This window comes from Hakea prostrata, chromosome 1 (assembly GCF_041222555.1).
Source record: "Hakea prostrata isolate BN-2017 chromosome 1, UWA_Hpros_2, whole genome shotgun sequence".
Classification (NCBI taxonomy): domain Eukaryota; kingdom Viridiplantae; phylum Streptophyta; class Magnoliopsida; order Proteales; family Proteaceae; genus Hakea; species Hakea prostrata.
This window is the reverse complement of record NC_142600.1, coordinates 28790109-28815285: the sequence shown is the minus strand read 5'-3', so window position 1 is coordinate 28815285 and position 25177 is coordinate 28790109. Positions and strand designations below refer to the sequence as shown.

At 37.4% G+C, this 25177-nt stretch overlaps 2 protein-coding genes across 3 annotated transcripts; one reads left to right on the top strand and one right to left on the bottom strand.

Moving 5' to 3' along the window:
* Positions 1–6296: 6296 nt before the first annotated feature.
* LOC149028639 (amidase 1-like) lies at positions 6297–15979 on the top strand. Of its 2 annotated transcripts, none has more exons than XM_089138419.1 (10): positions 6297–6522; positions 6685–6837; positions 7632–7756; positions 7848–8030; positions 9887–10069; positions 10158–10305; positions 10435–10603; positions 11489–11623; positions 11714–11889; positions 15891–15979. In XM_089138419.1, the coding sequence occupies exons 1-9, from the start codon at positions 6404–6406 to the stop codon at positions 11864–11866; spliced, it is 1368 nt and encodes a 455-aa protein (XP_088994545.1). In that variant the 5' UTR covers positions 6297–6403; the 3' UTR covers positions 11867–11889; positions 15891–15979. The 2 variants fall into 2 exon arrangements, with proteins under 2 accessions (XP_088994545.1, XP_088994552.1); XM_089138426.1 differs by having other exon boundaries at positions 6299–6522; positions 7905–8030.
* On the bottom strand, positions 13169–17973 carry LOC149028638 (aluminum-activated malate transporter 14-like). The gene is made up of 6 exons (XM_089138438.1): positions 17675–17973; positions 17352–17492; positions 16572–16844; positions 16258–16370; positions 15918–16061; positions 13169–13917 (listed from the first exon to the last, which is right to left on the bottom strand). Exons 1-6 carry the CDS (start codon positions 17922–17924, stop codon positions 13519–13521), a joined length of 1320 nt encoding a protein of 439 aa, XP_088994564.1. The 5' UTR covers positions 17925–17973; the 3' UTR covers positions 13169–13518.
* Positions 17974–25177: the final 7204 nt, after the last annotated feature.

Genomic DNA, 25177 nt, shown 5'->3' with positions numbered 1-25177 from the left:
AAGCAAGGGGCTTCCTTTTATAAATTTGTAAACTTAAAACCTTTAAATATAAAAGCTAATACCATATTTACCAACATGTACCCCCTTGCACTTTCAATTTATACCATTGAATGTGGATGAGTACACGTGGCATGATCATATCTGTTGGTTGCTGGCTGTTAGCTGCAACTGCTGCATCGAATTAAAATCACCAAAGACTGAACAATTTAGAGAGAGGTAAGTTCAGTTAATGATATCCTCGGGGCTAGGGGCAAAGTCCCGCCTATATTAATTATATAAAAAGCGCCTTAAGGATGTAGTCGTGGTGCGCGCAAGTTGGCCCGGATGAACCTCATTCCAAAAAAAAAGTCCAGTTAATGATATCCTGCTAAATCGAATATAGGGGAGTATTGGATTTGGTAGGCCATTTTCGAACGTTACTCACAAATCAATTCTGGTTACTCTTTAGTTCTATATCAGATGGGTTTTTTCTAACCATCCAATATACCAATTTAGTTTGGATATGCAAAAAAATTATCATCCAAGTGCTTGTAAGCAGAGTACGTGTTTTGTGTTGGTTATTTATTAGAGATAATTACTATTGCCCCCTGTAGTTTGATTTTATTACTAATCAAACCCTGTTCTTTACGAAATTACTGTTGCCCCCCTTCCTTATAACGGTGTTAAGTTGTCGTTAAGTTTGAATATATAATATCTAATTTGTCCTTCATTAAATTAAGAAATCAAAAGACGATGATACCCCATTTATAAAATCAGATTAAATGTCAATTTTACCCTAAACTTCATTTATTTTGAATTAATGAAATGGACAAAATCCAAATCCAATTTGGTTTCCCACATTCACTAAACTTCATTTATTTTGAATTAAAGAAATGAATAAAATCCAAATCCAATTTGGTTTCCCACCCTCACTAAACTTCATTTATTTTGAATTTTTTTTAGGTGATATTCAGTTTCCAATTTGAGTTGAATTCGATTTTCTTTCCTCTTCCGTTTCTATTTGAGTTTTATTCAATCATTCTTTTTTTTTTTTGTCCGCAATTAATTAAGGGTAACACTGTAATTTGACAAAAGGGTAAATAAGTAAAGAGATAAGTATAAGGGTATTTTGAGATTTTTGAGAAAATATAAAAATGCAACATCATCAGTTAACTAACGGAACTTAACGGTAGGGGGGCAATAGTAATTATAGAAAAGTTGAAGGTTGGATTAGTAATTTTGAAAAGTACAGGGGATACAGTAGTAATAAAATCAAAGTACAAGGGGCCAATAGTAATTATCTCTATTTATTATTAATATGATTTTCGTAACCCCAATTAGTAGTATTGTCAATTTCATAGTTAACTTCTATGAGAAAAAAAGAGAGTTGTTAGTTAACACTTTTCCTGCATTATATTGCAATAAACAGCGCGAACTTGCCTAAAGTATTGTTGGGATATGGATGTACAATCATGAACGAAGAAAAATACAAGCAAAATTATACACGAGGAATTTATTGTGGTTTTGTAAAATCCTACCTACGTCCACTAAAGAAAAAAAGAAGTTTTACTATTTAAAAAAACCTCACATCACTCTCACACCCACAAAGTGATTCCCTACTCTATGTTATCCTACAAAGACTATTTATAGGAAAACCTAAAACCGTAATCCCAATATAATTGCAATTTTAACTCAGTATTAGTAATTGACCCAAACCATGTTTCAATTATAAATACAACCCAATTATAATTTATATGGACCCACAAAATACAAGACACCTAGACCCAACAATCTCCACCTTGGCTTGAATTCTTTGAACTACTTTGAAGAAAACCATTGATGATGTCTTTCTGCAATCATTCGTCTCTATATATCTACCACACTTTACCGCATGACCCACATCTTCTTTAGGGGTGTAATTCTTGACCGCCATCACTAAAACCAGCAAGGCGCGCACCCCCACATCCGGGGTGTCCCGTATAACTCATCGTTGCCATATGACATAACATGGCTCCACCTCTCTTACTGTTATAGCCGGCTCCGAGAGATCCCTACAAGTCACCAACTCCGAAGCAAAAGTCATCCACCTCCTTCCCAGATTTACCTTTGTTCGATACTTGAACAACCTCTAAATTCTATCCTTTTGTACCCTTTGTCCGAGTGTCAACTAGATTTCCACTTGTTTCCACACTCATTGCAAGTCTATGCAATTCACCTGATTTGTGCCTTTCGTACCTATCAATCAATTTGAAGAACCTAACTATTGATCTCCATACGAATTCACAAGATCAATACCAACAAAATAAAATCTCTTCGATTCGTCACATCCATTGAGTTTAGAACATCCCAAAACCTTAAGAATACATAACTCCATATAGAACATCTCTATACAAAATCTTCTGGAAAAAACCTATACGGCACCCATTCAATTGGAAAAAAAAAAATTGTCCTTTTTCCAATTGATCCAATATTTCCTTTTTTCGGTGCCATTATCTTCACATTCCACTTTTTATTTTTATTTTTTTTTTCTCGTCTTTTTCACAATGCAATCATTACATTCATAAAACCTTGTTTGTTTAAAGAAAAAATAATAAAAATTTCAAACAAAACACTAATTGCTTGATTCTTTTCTAGTAATTGTTTCTTCTCAATCCGATTTTTCCCATTAAAACATGGATCACCATACCTTTTTTTGCTTCTTTTCTGGTCATCCTTCTCACCACCGAGATCAAGACAGCCACCAATAATAAATCAGTCATTTTCCAAATGTAATGATTACTTCACCCTCTGTTTACAGTAAAAAATTCAGAAAAACTTCAAATAGAAATTAGCCGAACATCAATACCGCATGGCCACTTTTACTTCCAAAGATCAAAATCAAATGCCGCCTTCTCTTTTCTTCCGTTCACCGATTTACAACTAGAGATTTGAACCATCCAAAGAAAATAGGATAAAAAAAACTTGAATCTCTAAAGTAGAGATCATATCTTCATCCAATCTATCGAAGTTTTCTTCATCTGTCACTAACTCCTTCATGGATCTTTGTACACTTTTGTCCACAATCACAACTACTGACGAAGAAAAACACATGAGAAATTTAATGTGGTTTGGTAAAATCCTGCCTAAGTCCACTAGAGAGAAGAAGAAAAAAGTTTTACCATTTCAGAAAACTTCACACCACTCTCACACCCACAAAGTGATATCTTTTGCTTGCTTCCAATCGGATGGACATGAATTGCTTTATCTATGTTATCACACAAAGACTATTTATAGGAAAACCTAAAATTCTAGTCTCAATATAATTATAATTTCAATCTAATACTAGTAGTTGACCCAAGTCATGTTCAATTACAAATACAACCTAATTATAATTATATAGATTCACAGAATACAACATACCCAAATCCAACAAGTACACCTGTACAAAAACAAGAGGAGCTTAAGGCTTTGGTATCGAATGCTGCAAAAAGTCAATACGAAAGCAGTTCTTAACTGAAAGGACAGAATGCTTTGTGAATGAGGTGGAACTATTCCTTGTTTCTGAGCTTACTGTTGAAGCTTATGATGAAGTTTATTTGCAGTCTTTAGGTCTTGCCACTCTTGATGTAACTAATGAGAAAACGTTGCATAGGAACCAACACAGGATCGTTTCTATGATGATTCTGAAAGCAACGAATGAAGAAGTGCATTATAAATTTGTGATACCTGGATGATGCCCTTTGGTTGGAATACTTGTTAGGAGGGGGAAAAAATCCCGAAACATCTGCTGCCTGCAACTACTGAGATCTCAAAACATGATTGGTGTAAAGCACATATGGTATGGGATAAGCTTAAGTGTAGTTAGACATCAACAGGGAGTTCTCATTTCATGAATGATGATGCCCTTGTCCTTAATTAATTTCAACCGATGGCTGAACAGAAAATTTTCATTCTGCTGAAGTTGGCTTTTGTTTAACTTGAAGGGCAGTGATATTCTCTTTGGTGATGCAGTTATTGAGCACTCGTGCATGGAGATGGGTTCTCTGTACATGTCAAAGGTAAAAGATTTATTGGATTCAAGGGCATGAGGGTTATATAACATGTTAAACTACCAGTACCTCATATCCTGTTAGTACTTACACCACCAAGAACTGTATTTGTTATCTGGGAACTGGACTGCTAGCTGTTGCTGGCTATTGTCAACTGCCATACTTTTCACTGAAACTTCATACAGTCTCTTGCACTTCTGAAGGATTTATGTTGCTAAAAGAAATTTAAGATTGGTTATTTTTGTTTTCTTTATACACAGGAGTTAAGAACAAAGATCTGGTTGATGATTCTCAGTTTCCTGTGTCATCTGTGTATTTTTTTAGTATGCAGACTGCAGAGATTCTTTGTACCCCTCCTTTCAGGAATGAATTAGTGAATAATACATATGAGCTTCGTTTCAGTATGTATTAGTGATATTTTTTGGTTACTCATCGTCTTACCTCATGCCACCATACATACAAGTGATAGGGTCTTATGGTGACCAAGTCTTAGTTATATCTTAGCATGATGATTCTGAAACGACAACAATCTAGGTTAAACAAAAGAATAGATTAAAAATGCAAAATTCTATCTCTCAAAAGTTTCTTTAGAAACAACAATATTCAGCTCTTAAAAAAGACACACAAAACATAATTTTAAAATGCCAAGAAACCCCTAAAATGAAAAAACACAAAATTACGAAAAAACCACTCAAAACAGTAAAATGCTCAAAACGTTCTTGAAACGAGAAAAAATGTCGTGCAGCATTACAAAGCAGTGAATCCTTCTCACAAGCTCGTTTAAGATCAACATGACGAATTTCATCTTATTCCAAATCCGGAACCCTGACTTATCCCATGTGCCACTCCATATGCATCACATGATCTACTCATTCTAGAATTACTTTGAAATGGAATTAGACAAAAGCGCCAGATCTCTTTAATTTGGAAACATTCCAGATGCATGGATCATGATTCTCTCCATAAGATGTAACATGATTCTTCATCAATTGAATTTTTTTTGCTCCAATCTTAGTTTTAGGCGATGACTCCTTGCCTCTCGAAAGGTGCCTTCTGCTGTTGTAATTTCAAGTAGTAGTGATTAGTGAATGAGATCTTAACTGTGTCAGCTCTTTTAATTTCTTGTCTTCCTCATGTTTCATGTTACTTTTAGACTCCGTATGCATGAAATAATCATGCTTTGATAGCTACATTTTACAACTCTAAACCAAGGATGAAGAACATATGAAAATGCAGACCTCAAAGATGATGTCAGCCTCATGAACCTTTGTAGAGGGGTGGAGCCTTGAACCCAAGAGCTCTTTCGCTTTACTATCTCTACATAAGAGATTGCCACCATTATATTAGAAGTCCATTCACAAAGAGCTGACTATGTGACCTATATGACCATTGTTTCGGTATTGATATCAGTACAACGTGGGTTGCCTGTTTAACTAATTTACCCAAAAAAACATAAAAAGGGATCTTCCTTTGAAATAAGATGCATGTTTAATCATTATGTCGGAAAATTTCTTCTGATATAAGTAGAGGATCGAATTTAAGTAAAATTCCATCTTTCAATGAATATTAAGATAAATCTATCCGATACAATCAAAACTAATACTGTATTATAGATTGCCATGTATCTACTCTTCATCCTTTAATTAATTAATATCTGGTTATATAATGGAGAGGAATTGAGGAACTAACATCAATTGTTGCTTGTCAGCATCCATTCCATAGAATCTACAATGACGACAACAACAAGAAGAAGTCTTGTCTTAACTAAATAGGGTCGGTTACATGAATTCTTATTTTCTAATTAGTACTGTTCGAGGCCATATTATATATAAGACTTAAGCTATGCATATCATTTTTTGTTACTTTTATTAGAATCATTGTAAGTTTGCCCTCGCATTTCTAGTTCATTCACTTCTTCGTACATGGAAATTATGGGCCTTCCGTTGAATATTGTCGTACCTTTTTTCTTTTTTTGGGTAATGTTGAATAATCTTTTTTTTGGTAGGAGTGTTGAATAATCTCATACCACCTGAAATGATTTTCTCACATATTGTATCACTTATTAGAGTAATTCAAACGTCCCTTCAGCCACATTTATGTTTTATTTTATTATTTTCGATCTACAGTGGCACAAAAATATCTAAAGGGCTAATATGGTCATTTTGGCTAACAATTCAATGGTCCAGTGTTGTCGTTGGTGATTTGTCGTCTTTCTTGAGCGTTTTCCCTCCAATCCTCTGGTATCTGGGGACAGTTTTTAAACACTGGGAGTGAACCAGCTGACCATATAAGCAAGCTTTTGCAGCTCTCGACGCTGCATGATTACTCTGTGCTCTGTAAGCTCTATTCATCTTTGCCGACTCACAGAGAGTTGAATTGTGTTGCAGAAAACTGAGATGGCGGCGGTAGAGTCGGATTTCGGAGCTTTTGTTAAGAAGTTTCTTACACATCCAACATCAACTGCTTCTTCTGAACATCTCCCCTTGAAGGGCCTCACTTTTGCCGTTAAAGACATGTGATCTCTCTCTCTCTCTCTCTCTCTCTCTCTCTCTCTCTCTCTCTTTGTTTTTTTTTTTTACTTAATTTTGATTACTTTCCATCGTTCTTCTTTTCCTTTGTCTGTTTATTTATTAGTTGATAAAATGATTCTGAAAAAAATTTCGGTTTGTGGGAACAGATATGATATTGAAGGATACGTGACTGGATTTGGTAATCCGGATTGGGCGAGGACTCATTCACCTGCCGTATCAACGGCCCCCTCTGTTTCGCTTCTCTTGAATGCGGGTGCCACCTGTGTTGGAAAAACGGTCATGGATGAAATGGCCTACTGGTTGGTTTTTAGATTATTTAGGATAAGGGAATTTGATGTTCCATTTGATTTTTTTGTCTCCACCTTTAGATAGATGAATATTTGTTCATATCCTTCCACATCCACTCTAGGTCTGTCTTTTCATAGATAAAAGTACCCACTTGCCATATCCTCGATATGCACCTTACATACCTGTATCAGACACAACTAACATGTTTGTGCCTTTGAGATATCCATGTTTTATTTTCATGATTGTGCTGTACAATCTGGAACAGAGTACCACAATTACTTAATCCATCATCTATCTCATGTATGAGATGCATGTATAGTTGTCATGGCGTCTAGGCAATAAGGCATTTGAGAGATGCCTAGAACCACAAGAGTGCCTGGACACCTAGGCAACACCTTGACAACTATGGATGCATGTTTTAGTGTCTAATTGAATGAAGTATATGCATGTTCTACTGTCTAATTGAATGAAGTATACTGAGTTCAATAGCATCAGAATTGTTGGGACACTAGGCCAGAAAGATTGCATGTTTTTGTTTTTATGATCTGATCACTTTTCTTGGTTCACCCAATAATAAAAAATCATGGAAATTCTTTACAGAGTGAACTTTAGCTATCATATGAATAGGAACATCTACTGATGTTGGGAATTACTTCCTCCAATTTTGAGAGAGAATAAATGATGTGATGTGACAATCTACTGAATAGTGTTGATTCCCAGAATTAGTCTTCTTCTCCTAAAGATATTTGAGTACACATGTGAAAGGTTTAGGCTTTTTATGGCATTTCTAAATATTTGATGGTAGTCTATATGGAGAAAACAAGCACTTCGGGACACCTGTTAATCCATGTGCCCCAGATCGGATACCTGGAGGATCTTCAAGTGGTTCTGCTGTAGCAGTGGCTGCAAAGCTTGCAGATTTCTCCCTAGGTGAAGTTCCCCTCATAACCTCCATTTCCAATGTTACAATTCCATCTATTTTTATTGTTTCTATTTATTTATTTTGAGATGTCTTCATTAGGTTTAGTGGAGGAACTCATGGAAAAGCTTCTGATGGCTGTTGATATTCTCCAAGCAGGTACTGACACTGGAGCAAGCGTAAGAGTCCCCGCAGCATTCTGTGGAATTTATGGTTTTCGGCCGTCACATGCAGTTGTTCCTATTAGTGGGGTTATTCCTATGGCACAGAGCTTTGATACAGTCGGTAAACATCCAGTTCAGATACTCATTGGAGTTGATTTATTAAGAAAATCCTTCACATTTTATCCTGGAGCATGACTATGTTTGGTTTAATCTTTACGTTATATAACAATACAACAATAGCAGCAAAAAGATCTGTCATGTTCCAACTAAATAGGGATGGCTACATAGATCCTTGCCCTTCAGTCAGATCTAGTTGAGGTCATACTTGATACAAGGCCTAAGCTATAGATGTTTTCACCACTTCTCCTAAGGTAATTTTTAAGCCTGCCTGGCTCTTTTAGTTCATTCAATTTGAAGAAATCACTCCTCCTTACTTGAGTATCCAAAGGCCACCAGGGAACCTGGGCATTTCACCTCAAGCGACTTTTTCGTAGCTTATCATATATGAGGGCTAATCCCAAACCAGATTTAGTATAATCATTCCTTACTTTATCCTTCCTAGTTTTGATACTTGTTGATCTCAACATCCTCTTCTGCTACACTGGGTTAATCTCTATGATGCTTCTTAACCTCCCAACATTTCCTACCAACATCATAGCCGTTCATAGAAATTTTGGGCCATTAAATGTGATGTTGCCTGCCAGCTCACTTGCTCACCTCAGCTCAGTTGATCTTTAAACCCACTGTATTCCATTCAGTCATTATAACATTCCTTGACAAATTTTGATGGTCAGTTCTATCCATGCTAGAAGTTTCAAGCTATCTGTGATTAGTCTGTAGTTGTACTACATTCATGTCATGGAAAAACACTTCTGCTTATACTCATTTTACAAAGATCTGGACGTTGTATTACCATACCACTAAAAGTTATCAAAAAGCAAAACCCATAAAGCTCAAAGTGTGAAGTACAATGCATGAATGAGGCAGATATGGGTTGCAACTTTGACACTATCTGGTTGTCTAATATTGCCCTCCATCATTGTGTAGCAGTATTATATCATCAAATTCTTTATATACCTTAAGGAAATAGTAGAGCCATTGGGAAAAACTAAACAGAGCATTACATTAAACAAGTTTCAATTAGTTTTAAAAGCTGTAACAAAAACTGGTGTACCCACTATCTGGTTTTTACTCATTTCTATTGCTGGGATGTGCATTCGTGATAAGCATTTACTTTGTTTGTGAGGTCCATAAGCTAGATAATCCTTATATTTAAACAAGTTGATGGATTTTCAATACTATCTATCTAGAGAAGATTCTGTGGATGGCTTTACTATTTGTTTCACAAGAGTTCTGTTTGCTTAAATATATTGCCGTATTGTTCATGTTTGGAGCAGCCTCTCCATGAAGTAGAGGGTAAGGCTGTGTACAGTCGCCCCTTTCTTTTTTGCTTTTCTAGATCTTTGTAGCCCACCCCTACTTGATTGGGATAAGTTTGTGGTGGTTGTTGTTGGTGGTGTTAGAGATATGAAGCTTACCAAGTTTTGGCTAAAAATTCTACTTTGAGCAACTTCAGTGTCAACTCATGGTTGATCATTTAGTGGAAATGGTGCCCAAAATTTGACACATGTCTTATTTTTTATTGGCCCTTCTCATCCACTGATGCTTTGATGAATGGGGCATTGCATGTTGCTCCAAAAGGGGTGGACCAAATAGGGAAGCTCTGTATGAAACTTAATGGAAATTTACTTTTTAAATATTGCTGGAAAAACTTTTGGAATTTTTCTTTAATTATGGCATACTATCTTATTTTTGTCTTACATTGTGTATTCCCCCCCCCCCCCCCCACCTTATGCAAATGTAGCTAAATTTGGACTTGTATGTAAGCCTACTTAAACAGAAAGGGTTTGTTGTGTTAGTGAGTTCTGTGTGTTTTGAGACATTTTCCTGAAATTCTATGTCCACACTATCATGTAGGATGGTTTGCAAGGGATCCTGTGATCTTAAATAAAGTAGGGCAAGTGCTATTGCAGTCGACTAATGTTCAGCCTGTACAACCAAGTTTCCTTATCATTCCAGATGACTGCTTCAAACTTCTGAACATCCCCTATGAACGAGTGACCGAGGTGCTTATTAAATCTTTCAAAAAGGTGTTTGGAGGTAATTTGTGGATCATGTGGTTTTTAGTCCTTGCAATAGCATTTTTTCTGCGTCTGTCTAATATTACGTCTTTATCTATTCATTTTAGGTCTAGTTGTTAGGCATACAAACCTCGGTGATTATGTCATGGATAAAGTTCCAAGTTTGAAGCATTTTGTGGTTGAAGGCAATGATCAAATGGAGTATAACATACCATCATTGATGGCCCTTTCAAGTGCCTTGAGGTATCTTCAGAGGTACAGATCCTGAACAGAATTGCAATAAAAAGTGATAAAAGAGAGCTTCTCCACCCACCAAATAATGGTGGAAACAAATAAGGAATAATATTGATTCTGCTACAATGAGATCGTCATTTTGAAATGCAGGCTTGAGTTCAGAAATAACCATGAAGAATGGATAAATTCAGTTAAACCTGATTTAGGTCCAGGCATATCAGAACGGATACAAGAAGCCCTTAAGACAACTAATGAAAATATTGAGATCTGTAATGAAGCTAAGGAGGAGTTTTGTACAGCTCTTACCGCCCTTCTTGAGGTATTGCTTATTCTCTTTCACTGCCTGTGGAAGCGCCTCCTTTAGGGATATCATAATACAGCCAATTAGTAATTACTTCTTTATTTTTAGTTTAGTAAATGAAAGCTAATTTTTTTGGATGAATAAATAAAAGTTTATTGTGTTAACATGTTATTTAATAATCTAAAGTAGTTTAGGTTTTTCTAGATTCTATATTCAGTTTTGAAGTGAAAACAAATATTTTTTATTCTGTTTATTGCTTTTGTTGGGAAAAAAAAGAAGTATTCTAAAGTAGGTAAAGGGTTCGCTACTTTTGTTAGCTTAGCAGGATGGTTGGCTCAATTTGAAGCACATGGACTGATGACATAAGCACTATGGATGATATGTTGACTGTCCCCCATTTAGAACTCATGTTGCTCTACACCTTGGCTACCATGATACACATCCTGTTGACGACTTACCTATTAATATTTGGACTTTGTCCTTGTATTCTTATATTTATGTGGCGGGTACAAAGGGGACAATGACTAGTGGTTAGTGGTAAGCTCACTAACTTGGGTTGGGACTTGGGAGTGAATCTAACCTGCAATCTTGTAAAGAATGCAACAGTTTAGCAGCTAAGCAATCTGTCGTCTTCAAATGATGAGCTCTACCTGCCAAACTTTTGAAAACTGAAAAGAATAGCACTGTTCATTGCTTGATACATTCTTCTGCAGCTTCCTTTACTTGATTATACAAAAAATTTGTGTGGAAATTTTGTTCAAATTGGATGCTACATGCTGTTCACAATTTTCTCTCACAATCAAGTTGAAGTAGTCTGTGCTACGCTCCACTTATTTTCCTATTGTGCCTCTTCATGCCTTAGTGATTGATTTTATTTATTTATTTTCTTTCTTTTCTTGGCAGGAATCTGGTATTCTTGTACTCCCTACATTTCCTGGTCCTCCATTTAAGTTGCAAACGGATACTCTTACACTTGAACATTACCATGCTAAAGCGTTCAGCTTGCTGTCTGTTGCTGGATTTTCAGGCTTTTGCCAGGTAATTATGTGCACGAGAGGATTTTAGGTTATGCTGGTGACTGGGGCATTTTTGTAACTGATCATCTCACGTGTTGTTTCTAAATTGCAGGTCAGTATACCATTGGGAATGTATGATAACCTTCCTGTGGCTGTGTCTCTGTTGGCAAAGCATGGTGCTGATGGTTTTTTGCTGAATCTTGTTGAGGCCCTTGATGGTCCTTTGAAGGAACAAGTAGAAATTGCTCAGGACATGGGTTACTGAAGTTGTTCTTTGGACAACTATAGGTAAGCTGTAAGTCAGTCTGTATGAAGTAAAATATGCAAGATTATTTTTCTTTTTATGATTTCTGAAGGCAGTATAAATAAACATAAACTTTTATGTCACCTTCGTTCAATCATAAATAGATGCTTTTTCCAAAGAATTAAAATAGGGTGGACATTGTGGGGAAGTGCATTTGGTGTCTTTTGTGGTCAATATATTCCTATAAAGCTCAAAGAAAAATTATATAGGACCATCATAAAATCAGCTATGGTCTATTCTACAAAGTATCAGGCTGTTAAGAAGCATCATATAATAAACATTATGTAGCAGAAATGGGAATGCTAAGATAGATGAGTGGCAAAAACTAGGCAGCATGATCATAAAAACTGGTCTGGGAGTTGCTCCGGTAAATGATAAGCTATGAGAAAGTCAATTGAGGGGGCACTAAAACAGTCAACGGAGGCCTTTAAAAGCCGCTGTACAAAAAAAGGTGATTTAAGCCAAATCTAAGGAACTAAAGGAGCTAGGGGCAGACCTAAGATAATCTTAGTAGAAGTGGTGAGAAACAGTATGCATGGCTTAGGCCTTGTATCCAGTAGGGACTCAAATAGAGCTGATTGGAATGCAAGGATCCATGTAGCCAACCCCATTAGTTGGGATAAGGCTTCTTTGTTTTGTTGTTGTTGTTGTTGAAGGCAATCTTAATTTGGTAGGGATGGTTCTTCGCTTCTGTGAAATATTCAATTAGCTTTATGACTCTTGGACCTTGGTCTTTCCTTCACAAATATTTTTTTGTGAGCAACCTCTCAGTATCTCTACTGTCTGAAACTGGTGCAGGATGCGCAGCTGCTGAGTAGTTGGTCTTTAGCAGGTCCTTGTCCACTTCAGCAATATAAGCACTTGATAAAATATAAAGGTTGAAAATTAAATCAAACAACAAAGCACAAAATGTGAAACCACTAGTTTTAACAAAGACGATGAAACAATCACCTGGACTAAACAGAGTCTTCAGGAACATGATTCTCATCTTTGAACTAGTCCATTTTTATTTGGGGGCTCATTAGTCAACTTATTAATGGTGAGACTGACAATAGTCTGGATGATGGATGCAGAATCCCAACATTGAACTATGTTGAAAGATCCTTGACTCTCAAAAGAATGTGACACTCTTTATAGGAACTTCAAGTATTGTGTACCCTTGTGGATCCCTACTCCACTATATGGGTGCTGTAGTTTGCAACTCACTGGTGGAGGAATACATATAGGATATAAAAGAATATAGGACACTGAGTTAGATAGCCGTTAGGGGATATGTTGCACAAGTCCAAAAGCAGAATCCTCCATCCATAGTTCTATCAGTTGTAGATGGGATATGTATGTATTAGGTGGACTCGTCTTCTTCTTTCTTTTCTTTCTTTTATTTATTTATTTATTATTATTATTATTATTATTATTTTTAATTTCATTTAAAAGTATTAGGTGGATGTTGGTACCTTTAAAAAAAAAAAAAAAAAACCATTTGTTCACTTGATAAAACAGTGGGTGTGAAATGATTGTGATTTCTTTCCCTTCATATTAATTATCAATTACGTTAGACATGCATGATGGACTGCTGAACACCAAATTTGTTCCACTTCCCATTGCAATTCTTCTTATTTGCTGATATATTGATGATGCCAAGACTGGCTTGCATGAATATTGTCGCCATAAATCGCATCCTGGAGACTTTGAGGAGGGAAACCTGCATAATCTGCCAGTTCCTCAACCTCTTTTGCCAATTTTTCGACCACCTCCACCATCTCCATCAGCAGAAATATGAAGCCTGCCATTGCAAAACCATCATCATCTGGTAACATTCTGAGCATGTAAGGAAGTACAGCTTCACCAAGCTCAAGTCTTGATAGCTGCAACTTTGCTGCTACTAATACTGCTGGCGTACATCTCTTCTTGTTAATGATGCCGTCTCCAAGCTCCCTCAGTGTGAATGCAAGCAGAGAAGCCACTGTTTCACATGGCTTCTTGATAAGCTGCTTCATAGGCAGTGGTGATGGCTGAAGAACCATAACAGTAACAAAATTAGTCATGGGTTAACAATTGCCTATCGGCTTTTTCCCACAATCATGAGCATTATTACCTCTCAGATTTGGTTTTTCGTATTAATTTTCCTCTCCTGCTTTAACTATTTGGGTTCCTATGGATGATACTCTGTTGTGCACCACCAGTGTGTATGCAAACTCACACTCTCATGGGGAACACTCTTTTTTAATGGTCTATAATAAGATTTCACCCAGATTAGTAGTGGGAGAGTGTATCCAATTTAACCAATGGGTTAAGTAAGCCCAATACTAAACTGTGACATTGGAGTTTTCTTTTTCTTTTCTTTTTTTCTTTTGATTGGTTGGGGGGGGGGGAAAGCTGGGAGGGTGAGGTTGGTGGTGGTAGTATTGGTTTCTGGTTTATACAGAAACCCACCACATAAGAAATAAGCCATTGATGGGAATTTCTTATTGGTTTCCATCAATCTTTTTGGGGGGACCATTGACCTGTCTTTCTGATTCTACATGCGGATTACATTACAGATAGGAAATTGCTCTATTCCATTGTTGCTGCTCTTCATCATATTTTTGAAGCCCTTAAAAGGGAAGCTGCCAATGCAGAGCTGTTCTAGTAGTGAAACCAACACCTCTTAGTGAAGAGGTTGTGGGTTCGACTCTTGTTGAGGCATATTAATATCCCCATCCCGGGCTTAATTAAACCCCTTTGTACCAAAGAACAAAAAAAAAAAAAAAAAAAAAAAAAAGAAAGAAAGAAAAAGAAGAGAAGAGGGAAGCTACATGGGTAAGCCTGTCATTAGATACATGTAACTATGATAGTATCCTGAGATGCCGCTTTTTCATACCTTCCGAAGGCATTAGCAACATGAACAGAATGGTAGGGATTATGTTTTCTGCTCATGGCAAAGGGTGAATACTTTGGTGATGTGACAGTATGACTGGGTCAAGGTTTTATTGCATGATATAAGTCGCTACCAATGCCAGTGTGGCCAAATCAGGTGGATCAGATAATTTTTCCTTTCAAAATATTAATATGGGGTTTTCCTTTTGCCATTTTGTCCTCTCTAGGTCTGGTATCACCAATCCTATGACCAATATTGTTTGGATTGGACGATCCAGTACTGATACCTAAAAGATAGATTGGTGTCTGGGTTCATGTCAAAAGTTCCTTGAAGTTCAATCAGAGGATCAGATCCAATGGTTGAAGAGAATCTCTCTTCACATGGATGGAGAGAAACTGGATCCTTTCTCTTGTCTTGCTTTTATGATCTCACCCTTGTCCTGTGGAAATTACCTTAGCCTCTAGCAACTTTGAGGCCCAAAAATTTTTCCACGAGTTCTTTAATTTTTGCATCTTCCATTTCCCATTGAAGCATGCCATGTCACTAAAAGTATGCCCTTCTTAGTCTACCCTATTCAAAAAATTGAATAAAAAATAGTTTTATTATTCATAGAGCAGGATCATAGGGTGGCCATTAATGCAGCTTGTCCCCAAATTTGAGCTGTCTGGATCAGCAACAAAAAAAGCCTGATGGTTGAACAATCAGTATCATAAACAAGCAAAAACTGTTCTTGACAGTTGATTTTAACTTCTATGTATGCAATAAGTAGAATATAAAATTTGGTCATCATTTTTTCCCTTAGCCCCTTGGTATTGAAATACTGAGGTCATACATGCAAGACATGGGAAAAACCAAAATTTTGGCTGATGTTGGGATTCTCAGAAAATCTATTTCGGTCTTCTAGACAAGATCAAAGCTTCTTTGATCAGTGAAATTGATAGAAAATTCCATGACTTTACCTTTGTTTAGCTTATAAAAGGATTATCTTTGTTTCATTGAGTTATGAACTGCTTTCTTATTTTACCTTTTTATGATTTATGCCATGTTTAACAATCCTTTTCTTTTTTCTTTTTTTGGTGGTGTGGTGGGGGGGGGGGGGGGGGGGTTGATCTCATGTTATTAATACAGATAAAGCTCAGAGAAGCAGTATCATGCCTGTTGATTAGACTGAAGACACCTGTTTAGCGACAGAATGGAGGCAGCCAAGTCTCTAAGTGAATCTCCAGTTTGCAGGTACTTGTGCCATGGATAGAAGAACCCAAACTGTCCATGCCATGGTTCCCACCTTGCAAAATTGGCCTGAGAAATAAAGATGGTGTCACTGTCACTTGTTTCTTTTGTTTTAATTATGAAAAATGTATCTGATAAGTTATAGGGGTGGGATTAAAGAAGTTTCTGATTCATGTAATTAGATAGCATCCAGATTATAAAGAAGAGACTGCTGTTGAATAATAATCCTTCTAGTTTGAAAGTTTTTAGTTCAGTTACTACTTACCAATGATTCATCTGTGGACTTTGAGTGCAGCACTGATTTGCAAGCATTGAAACTGGTTTCAGAATGATTATCCATCTTTTCCTCATTTCCTTCGAAGTAATCTCCAATGAATCCTACAATAAAAGGAGCCAAGAAGTTTTAGACTTAATAAGCTTCTACTCTCCCCCTCCCCCCTTGATCTAGTTTAAAAGATTATCTACTCAAGGATTCAAAGCTGAGATTCTAATAACTTGTTCTTGTTTTCTAGAACTTAATAAGTATTTATAGTTTCTTCATTTTCTTTTCTATCTTTGCCCAAAACCAAGAAAACTGACCTTCAATCGAACAAGCAAGTTTATTGAACTTTGAAGCTGTAGAACAATGAAGTTCATCACTAGCCCACACAGGGAAGATTAGTAAGCTTATTGACACACAGACAGCAAATCCCATCCCAATTGCTGAGAGACGGTCAAGGCCTATCTTGATGACCTTGTCCTCACGCAAACCTGACACTGCAACTAGGTTGAATGTTAGGATGAAAATCATTGCTCCGTAGTCATATCTCTTCTTTATGCTTGGAACCAGCCGGGTATACGTAGCAGCAGCACCTGAATGATTCATTCAGAAACGTTACTTTAGATTGGTGAAAGTTAAGAAATAGAAATTATAGGACAATGAAGTAGTCTACATTGTACATCTCTTCCCCCCTAAAAGAAGAAGGGGAAGCTGGTAGTATTTAGACAAGAAAAGATCTAGTTACAAACCTAGTGGACACTGTACTAAACTATAGGATTAGTGGAAAGCACATCAAGCACTAGATTTAAGGTTCAAACCTAAATAATAATAATTTTGATATTCTTAACCTCATACTTGATTGGTTTCTAAAAGATTCACATCAGACTCCAAATTCCTGTGAATAGATAAAAACTTGTTTTAAGACTAATATTACAAAGTGCTGTATTAGTCTTATAGAGTGTTGAACACATACTGATTCAATAACACATTAACTAACAACATTGTGTGGCATTTATAGGCAATGTAACACTTAGTATTGTTACCAGAGGTTGTTGAGGTTGCAAACACCAGAACTTTATTGTCAGATACGGAAACCGTACCAGAGAGGAATATGGATATGCCAATGGTACCAGCCTGGCCAACCTTGCCAAGGTTTTGAGCTAGAATTGCTGCAGAACACCCAAAGACACTTCCTAGAACTGTACCAATTCCGCGGTTCAAGCCCTTGCCAAGTGTTGCACCTGTCATGAATTCAGCAGTGTCATAAGACTAACTTCAACCATGGAGTAGTTCCTCAGTTCACATGGTGAGTTGAAAAGCAAGCTATAATTGACAAATTCTTTCAATTTTTCCATTAGTCTCTGCAAACAAAACATGTATGTAACAAGAAATAAAAAAAAATGTATGAAAAAGTTAAAAGAACCTGCATAGAACTCGAAAACAACCACTACTGACATGATGGCCCACATGGCATTGTCTCCAACTTGCTCGAAAAGAGGATCAAGGAGATAGAAGAGTGAAACCAGAACCAGTGCAAGTCCAACCTTGATGCTGTGAATCAACTTTCTGTGCTCATCTGTGTCTTTCTTTGCTCTAAGAAAGTGGAGAATGCTCTTCTTCTCTTTCGGAGAAGCTTCTTGAATTTGAACATCTATTACAGTAGAGGAATTCATGGCTAACAGCTCTCTCTCTCTCTCTCTCTCTCTCTCTCTCTTTCTTATAGCATGTATGGCATCTGAGTAAGTACTAATTTGTTGGCAATTTCTGGTGGAACGAGACCACATATATATAACACCACGCCATTTTCATCAGATGCGAAGTGGAAGTGGTAGTTACGGCCCAAAACTTTTAAGTGGGTGTAGGCTTATGGGTCCCTAGGCATAGCTTTTTTTTGTTTATAGACTTTCAAACACGTATAGAGAACTAAGATAGCCTAAATATCTGCAAACAGTGTCTCTGTATCCAGGAGTGTAGATGCATTAGCAAGCCTATCGACTTAGTGGAAGACACCTGCCGAGCATGAGCTTGTACTGCTTACTTGCATTTGAGTGCCGAATGGACAAAGCTAAGCCATGGCTTTGTTGAAAATAATCGATTATTTTTGGTGTCACCTACCTGGGAACCCATTGTTGTTACCATTTGTCGTGATACATATTTTCTGTGCTAGGAAATTCGTTTCCACTCAGATGATATGAGGTTACTGATTTATGCTCAAACATGGAAATAGATAGATAGATAGATGGAGAGAGAGAGAGAGAGAGAGAGAGAGAGAGAGAGAGAGAGAGAGAGAGAGAGAGAGAGAGAGAGAGAGAGAGAGAGAGAGAGAGAGACTTTATTTCACTGGTATCACACTGTTAAACGCAATTTCACTTCAATACCTGATATCAGTTGTTGGAGTATTGTTCAGCATTATCAGCTCTCCTTCCTTATCTTCAACATATTATGATTGATCTGAGACTAACTAATCTAACTTGTCATGGTTTTTGTTTCTTATACAGACGCAAGTACACATGTATAGATGCACAGAAGGCTATTCAAGTGTAGAAAATACAAAAATATCTTTCTCTTCCAGGTATCAATTTCTATCAAGATAGTGAAACTCACGCTGATCTGGAGAATTTTCTTTTCACTTTTTACTATGTTCCTTGGCCCACAACCCTTCCCTATAATATAATTCAAGAACAATACGAAAAAGAAAAACTTGAAAGCAGAAAGGTGGGGGAGGATAAAAGAGAGCTTGTCTGGAAAAATTTTTAGTTCTGAGAAAATAATGATAGTGCCACTTAGTTACAAGTGCGGTGTGCTTTGGCCACCAACTTCTGTCTGTTACCTGGTTTTCTTCCCAATTCTTTGTGCTTCTAATGTATCACTTTCATCTCCTTTCATCTTCGAAATATACTTCAACACAACACTTCATAACAAGAGAGAAGGAGAAACTGAAGATAATAAATGGAATTAGTAAATTTTAAGAAGAACCAGTTGGCTATGTTGGACATTGGATTAATCCACTTCAATGGCACTTTCTACTGCCACATTTCCAAAACATGAGCAGGAGATTGATTCCTTTTACTCTCCTTAGCTGCTTCCTTCCAGTCACTAATGGAGGCTACAGGCGGAAGAGGAGCATAGAGAAAGAGGAAGAGTTCTTTGTTTCTTAAAACTGGCAACTGTACCAAATCACCCACCTTCCCTTCCTTCCTCATTATAGAGATACGGGGTATGGTTCTTTACCTTAAAAGCAAAACTGACAAAGTGGAGAGAAAGAAGGGAGTTACCTAGTATGTTAAATATGGATGATTGTGACTAGCTAAGTGGGTCTTACCCTCCCATCTTCTTTTTAAGGATGAAAGTTAAAAAATTCCGACTCTTTATTATGGAGGCTGCATGGTCATAGAAGAGAGAGTAAAAACCATGTGAAAGGGCCTAAGGTACATGGCAACTTCCGTTATGGATGTCTATATGTGTCACTGTTTTTCAGTATCATGTTCTTGTAACGTTGTTTGCTTGACATCAACTTTGGTGTACTGACGACCCGACTCTTCTTTGTGCACTTATCAAATGTCAAGCTAGTTAATAAGAATTTGTGGTTTGTTTCACAGTCCTGCAACAGTTCTCGCTCTTCTCACAAATGAAGGTGGTCGTTGTAAAAAGGTTGTATTCAGTGCATGAGTCTCTTGCATCTAGTAGGATTTAGTAAGGGTTAGCATTACCGCTGTTTCTTGGGTTAGTAGGATTACTTGAGAATTGATAAGTTGGGACCCTCTTCTAATGTGTAGTGGAGAAGGTAGGATGTAATATTATACATCACCCCTCTAGGGGAGCAGCTGGGCTCGATATAGAGGTTGTAAAAATAACTTATCATCATTGATTACAAAAAGAAAAGAAGAAGAAGAAAACTTGTCACCTATGGAAGTTTTATATCAGAAGGATATAAAAAGGATTATAAAGAATAAATAATTTAACTGGGGAAGGTCCAAGAGTGATGGGGAGCATATGTCACTACTTATGACCTATGGAAGTTCAATCTCGTATGTGTTAGTTCATATGTTGACGAGATTGTCAGAATGAAAAATAGTACTAGAAGGCAAGATTACAGGGATTGGGACTATGCAAATTTACATGTTCATTAGGATTGTGCAAACTTTACTGGGGATGGATGTCTTGGATCAAAAAGGATTTGAATTCTTTGGAAACATTGTATTTGGAGCTTTCAGATGCTCATCTGAAGGAAGAACTTCGACAATTTCGAGCAGAGTAGCTGTTGTATTGTGGGGATAGATGAGTAAGATTCTATATAGACCTGCAAGAAACATTGAACCAAAGGAGGCTATATTTGAAATTTAAGCAAAAAATACAGATGGACAATAAACAGTTCATGTATTTAACATATTTAATTCTAAACAGAAGTTGATCTCTTTTGCTGCAAATTTTCTTAGTGGAAATTTCCCCTTCAATCAGGCTGTGGTAGTAAGAGAAGTGAAGCTGTGTCACATTGTATTGTAATTTGGGTTCAATGCCAAGCTAAAACAATGGCTGAGGCAAGGGAAAAGGGCCCTGGGTGATAGTGGTGGCAAGAGGAATGATGGTGGTGACACCACCAAGTGAACGTGTCTGGTGTTTTATTGTAAACATGAACTTCATGCTCTGCCCATCTAGTCAATCAAGCACTTGTCAAAGAGCAAGACTGAAATCAACTAAAATTTCAAATTTTCAAAACCAAAATCAGAGTAGCTCATCAACTAACTGAAATTTTCTACTGTATATGATTTCTACTTCACTTTTAAAATAAATAAATTGAGACCAATTCATGAAAATGATAATCACTTGGCTGTTGTAATGCATAGATACATTTATAAATTTAGACCAACTGTTCTCATATCACTTGGCTGCCAGTTGGAGTCTTCCTTACCACATTATCTTACAAATGCAATATTTTTACAAAACCCATATACATTCTAACACTTGTAGGGGTACCCTTAGCCATGGTTGCCCATGAGAGGGACAAAAGCTGACGAAGGACACTATTGGTGGAAGACCAGATCATCAACTGAGACCCACAAGCTGTTATAACTGAGCCAATCAAAATCATTTAGGACTGAATTGAGAGAGATCCAGAGAGCCTTCCAGCCACAAATATAGATGTCATTTTGGACTTCTTGTCAGCTTCTTCCAACACTAAGATATTATTTCTTAGTACTTCAGAAGAGCAATAAGCATCGCACGCTCATCTTACCTCTTTTTATTGTCTTCATAGGATTGCTCATTCTTTTCCTTTTCAATACACCTAACACATGATTTTGGAGAAATTGTTCGGACACTCTACTGGGCTAGCTTGAAATCTTCCCACTTCCCACTGTCTGTTGGTACTTGATTAGGGCTGTCATAGCCATGGAAGCTTCATGCCCCCCCCCCCCCAAAAAAAAAAAAAATGGTGCTATAGTATCATATTAAACAATTAAAAATTTAAAGGGGAAAAAAATCACATTAGTTTTCCGAAATAAATAAATTGATCACTGAATTAGCCAAACAAATTAAGAAGAAGAGCAACAGGAATATGTGGAGGCTTCAATAGTTCAGCTCCCTCTTCGTTCCTTTCCCAAATTCTCAAACAAACCTCGTCTTCTTTTTTCTTCCACTCGTCTTTTTTGTCTTCCCCCGCCCTACTATTCATAAGGGATGCTTTTTTAGTAAAGCCTAGTGAGGCCGCATGTTATTTCCTAACTAGACTTGGGAAGATCAACTCATGACGAAAGAAGCAAAGCCCAGTCTGCCCGTCTTTCTTATACCATAGTAGGCGCACTCCCATGACTTGACTAAGTGGATGTTGCACTAGTAGGTCAGATTGAAATAAAAATCAATAGCCAATCTTCTAGGTCCAACAATAGCATCTAAGGAAGCGAAAGCTCGACCCCCTAATTTAATTGTTGAGGGCCTAACCCCCTAATTTACGTATTTGCAAACTAAGAAGGCGGGCTTTCTTGCTCGTCAATCAAAAGGCTTATTGATTTGATTGAAGGGACTAATAAAATTAGCTTAGCTAGTGTTTCGGGAGATTGATATCAATTAGTCAGTTCATAACAATCTCTATAAAGCAATGGGCGAGCTTCTACAATTGCTTTCCCCTCATCAAGTCGTCGGCCTTCCCTAGCCCCCCCCCCCCTCTTCTGGGAAGGGTCTCTTCCAACCATGCCCCTCTTGTCATCCCTTTTTAAGCTTCTTAAGTTAGGGAAGTTTAAAATTGTTGAAAATGTGGTTGTCTCATGATCCATTTTTATATATATATGGTTAAACAATCCTGAGATGGTCTAACTTACAGGAATGAACTAGGCAAATTTGCTTTCAAGTTAAGTAGGCTTAAAGAAGACTCAAAACTAAGGAATTGTAATGTATTTGGTAATGTCTTCTAGAACGTCATGTACGGATGAGCAAAACAAAATATAAGAGTAACATCATATAGGTGATAGTAGGGGCACTTGACATTAAGTACTTTTCTTGTCGATTTGGCTGATTCCGTAGATCTAGCGTATTTGGGTCTGTATGCTTAGATCAACAACCTGGGCTCTATACAAGCGCCTACTCCAAGAAGGGAAGAATGAATTTCACAAGATTCAGTTAGCAGCTGAAACTTAAACTTGGTCTGAGCTTGCCCACCTACCCTTTTAGTGAGGGGCCAATATGCCACAATGTCCTAAACCTGGTCTATGATTTGGTGTCTCGGAGTTGTAATCTTCCTATTAATGATTGTGACAACTTTTACCGGATACGTATTACCTTGGGGTCAGATGAGCTTTTGGGGAGCTACTTCCACAGATGGTTGAGCCTTATATGACTAGTCTGTGGAACTTTGACTATTTAGATTGCTACTTGGCTGAACTGTTAGAGATGCCATCTAAGACTCATAATAGGCTTGGTGGTACTTTGGTATCATGGATCTGCTGATGCACTTATTGAAAGAAACTGGTGTTATGTTGTGGCTATGGCACTTCATCTGTTGTTGCATGTCTTGAGATGTTGATGAATTGAACTTGAACTTCTTTATAATAATTCTCAGAGATAGGAATTGAGATTGTAGAGAGTGCCTATGACCATACTTGATCAATGAAAAAACATTCTATCGCATGTACCAATTGTTCCCAAATGTTGTTTTCCACAGATCTGTTGAAAGAGAGTGGAGCTTCTGACCCCAATCCTATCGAAGTTCCCACAGGCATCTCAAACTTCACTTTTTATATTTAGCATCATGTTCTATCAAGAAATCTTTACCCTCCATCCCGGGACCTAAATAAGAAGGAAAAAAAAAAAAAAAAGAAGGAAGATTAGTAGCTAACTAGGATGTTTTTGGGCCTTAGGTTTGGAGTAAACTAGACTGGTGAGGGGGTAAAGTCTTGTGAGGTAGTCTTTGATGAAGGACCGTTCTAACAGTAACTAGTAAATATGTTTATCTTTTAATTTGAATACACATATCAATTTTAACAATTCTCTCATATGACTCTTAGATAATCACATCATTTCAGAATTTTATGGCCGTAATTAAAATTAAAGGTGGGAAGATCATAACTGTTAGATCTCGAAAATATCTACATGTTGTGAGTCAAGAGCCACGCGGGATATACCTACGCAACAACAACCAAAAAATTCAAGTAATTTGTGATAGGTATTTTGTACCTAAACCAATGTCATGCTGCTCTAATCTCTATCATATCTTGGATTGAGGCTTTGGTAGGTTCATGTTGCCTAATGGCCCTAGACTTCAAAGAAAGTCCCTACCCGACTCGCATAATGAGTATAACATCTAGAGCTAGATGGAGGCCCAACCACATATATAGAAACGACTAAGGTAGAATGGATGCTCAAACAAGAGTTTGGATCACCTCTTGTCGGGGGGAGCACATAATACTCCCCGAATGCTTCTTCACCACAAATTTAGGTGGGGCCCTATCCCAACCTCTCACGCAAGTAAGGTGAATGGGGCAGCTGGCACAAATGGGGCACATGCTAGAATAGCAAGGCACCGACTTCCACTTGGGTACTTGAGTCATTATATCACTTGAAGGAAAATTCTAGACTGCACTACACTCGGCTAGCATCTATTGTAATTAGTCTTATATACAAATAGAATAGTCTATTGTAACCATCTACGAACTCTACAGCATAAGAGAAGGCGACATACGGAATACAAGATAATTAGAATTATAATCCAGCATCCTCTCTTCTCTTGTCTCTGGCTTCTCTCTCTTCTCTGCATCTTTTCATATAAAATCTAGATCTAGATCTACCTTCTCTAAGCCGTGACATTGGTCCGACCTGCTGGATGGCTTACTGAACTCGTCTGCATGTGATGGATGAAAATCTAAAACAACTTAACACAATCACTTCAGAGCATGGGGAGATTTTCACAGCCTTGCAAGCAACAATGGAGGCACAGAAGAGGCATATGAATCAGCAAAAAGAAAAATAGCCCAATTGGTCACGCAAGTGATGGCACTGAGTGGGCAAGTGGCACAAGCGTTGAGAGCTCCCGTTAATTCGGCACGACCACCTACGATTACAGACCCCTCCTCTACTTCAAGAAATTCATGGTTGTCTGGATTGAATTTTCTTTCAGCAATTCAAGCCAAAGGGGTTCGACTCTATTTTCCTCACTTCAGTGGCCTCAACCCCACCTGTCACATCCACCCAGCCGGTACCCTATTTGGCATACCTGAGTGTGTGATCCACAGCCCTGAAGATCAAGTATCGAGGAAATCATCCTCCCACATAAGCAATAACATAATCATGAACGGATATATTCAAAGTATAATATTGTAAATAAGAGATCCAGATAAGGAAATAAATGACAAGTATAATCGAGTGCGGAAAATGATACCAGATGTAAACATAAAAAAGGAGTGGAGTGAGGCAGAATCTCACTGCACAGTTACAGCAG

Excerpts from the sequence above, each read along its gene's own strand:
- LOC149028639 (XM_089138419.1), top strand. The coding sequence starts at position 6,404 with ATGGCGGCGGTAGAGTCGGATTTCGGAGCTTTTGTTAAGAAGTTTCTT. Across the intron at positions 7,757-7,847 it reads GCTTGCAGATTTCTCCCTAG|GTTTAGTGGAGGAACTCATG; the intron begins GTGAAGTTCCCC and ends TGTCTTCATTAG. Across the intron at positions 10,604-11,488 it reads CTCTTACCGCCCTTCTTGAG|GAATCTGGTATTCTTGTACT; the intron begins GTATTGCTTATT and ends TTTTCTTGGCAG.
- LOC149028638 (XM_089138438.1), bottom strand. The coding sequence starts at position 17,924 with ATGAATTCCTCTACTGTAATAGATGTTCAAATTCAAGAAGCTTCTCCG. Across the intron at positions 16,845-17,351 it reads CATATCCATATTCCTCTCTG|GTGCTGCTGCTACGTATACC; the intron begins GTACGGTTTCCG and ends TGAATCATTCAG. Across the intron at positions 16,371-16,571 it reads ACTTGCTTGTTCGATTGAAG|GATTCATTGGAGATTACTTC; the intron begins GTCAGTTTTCTT and ends CTTTTATTGTAG.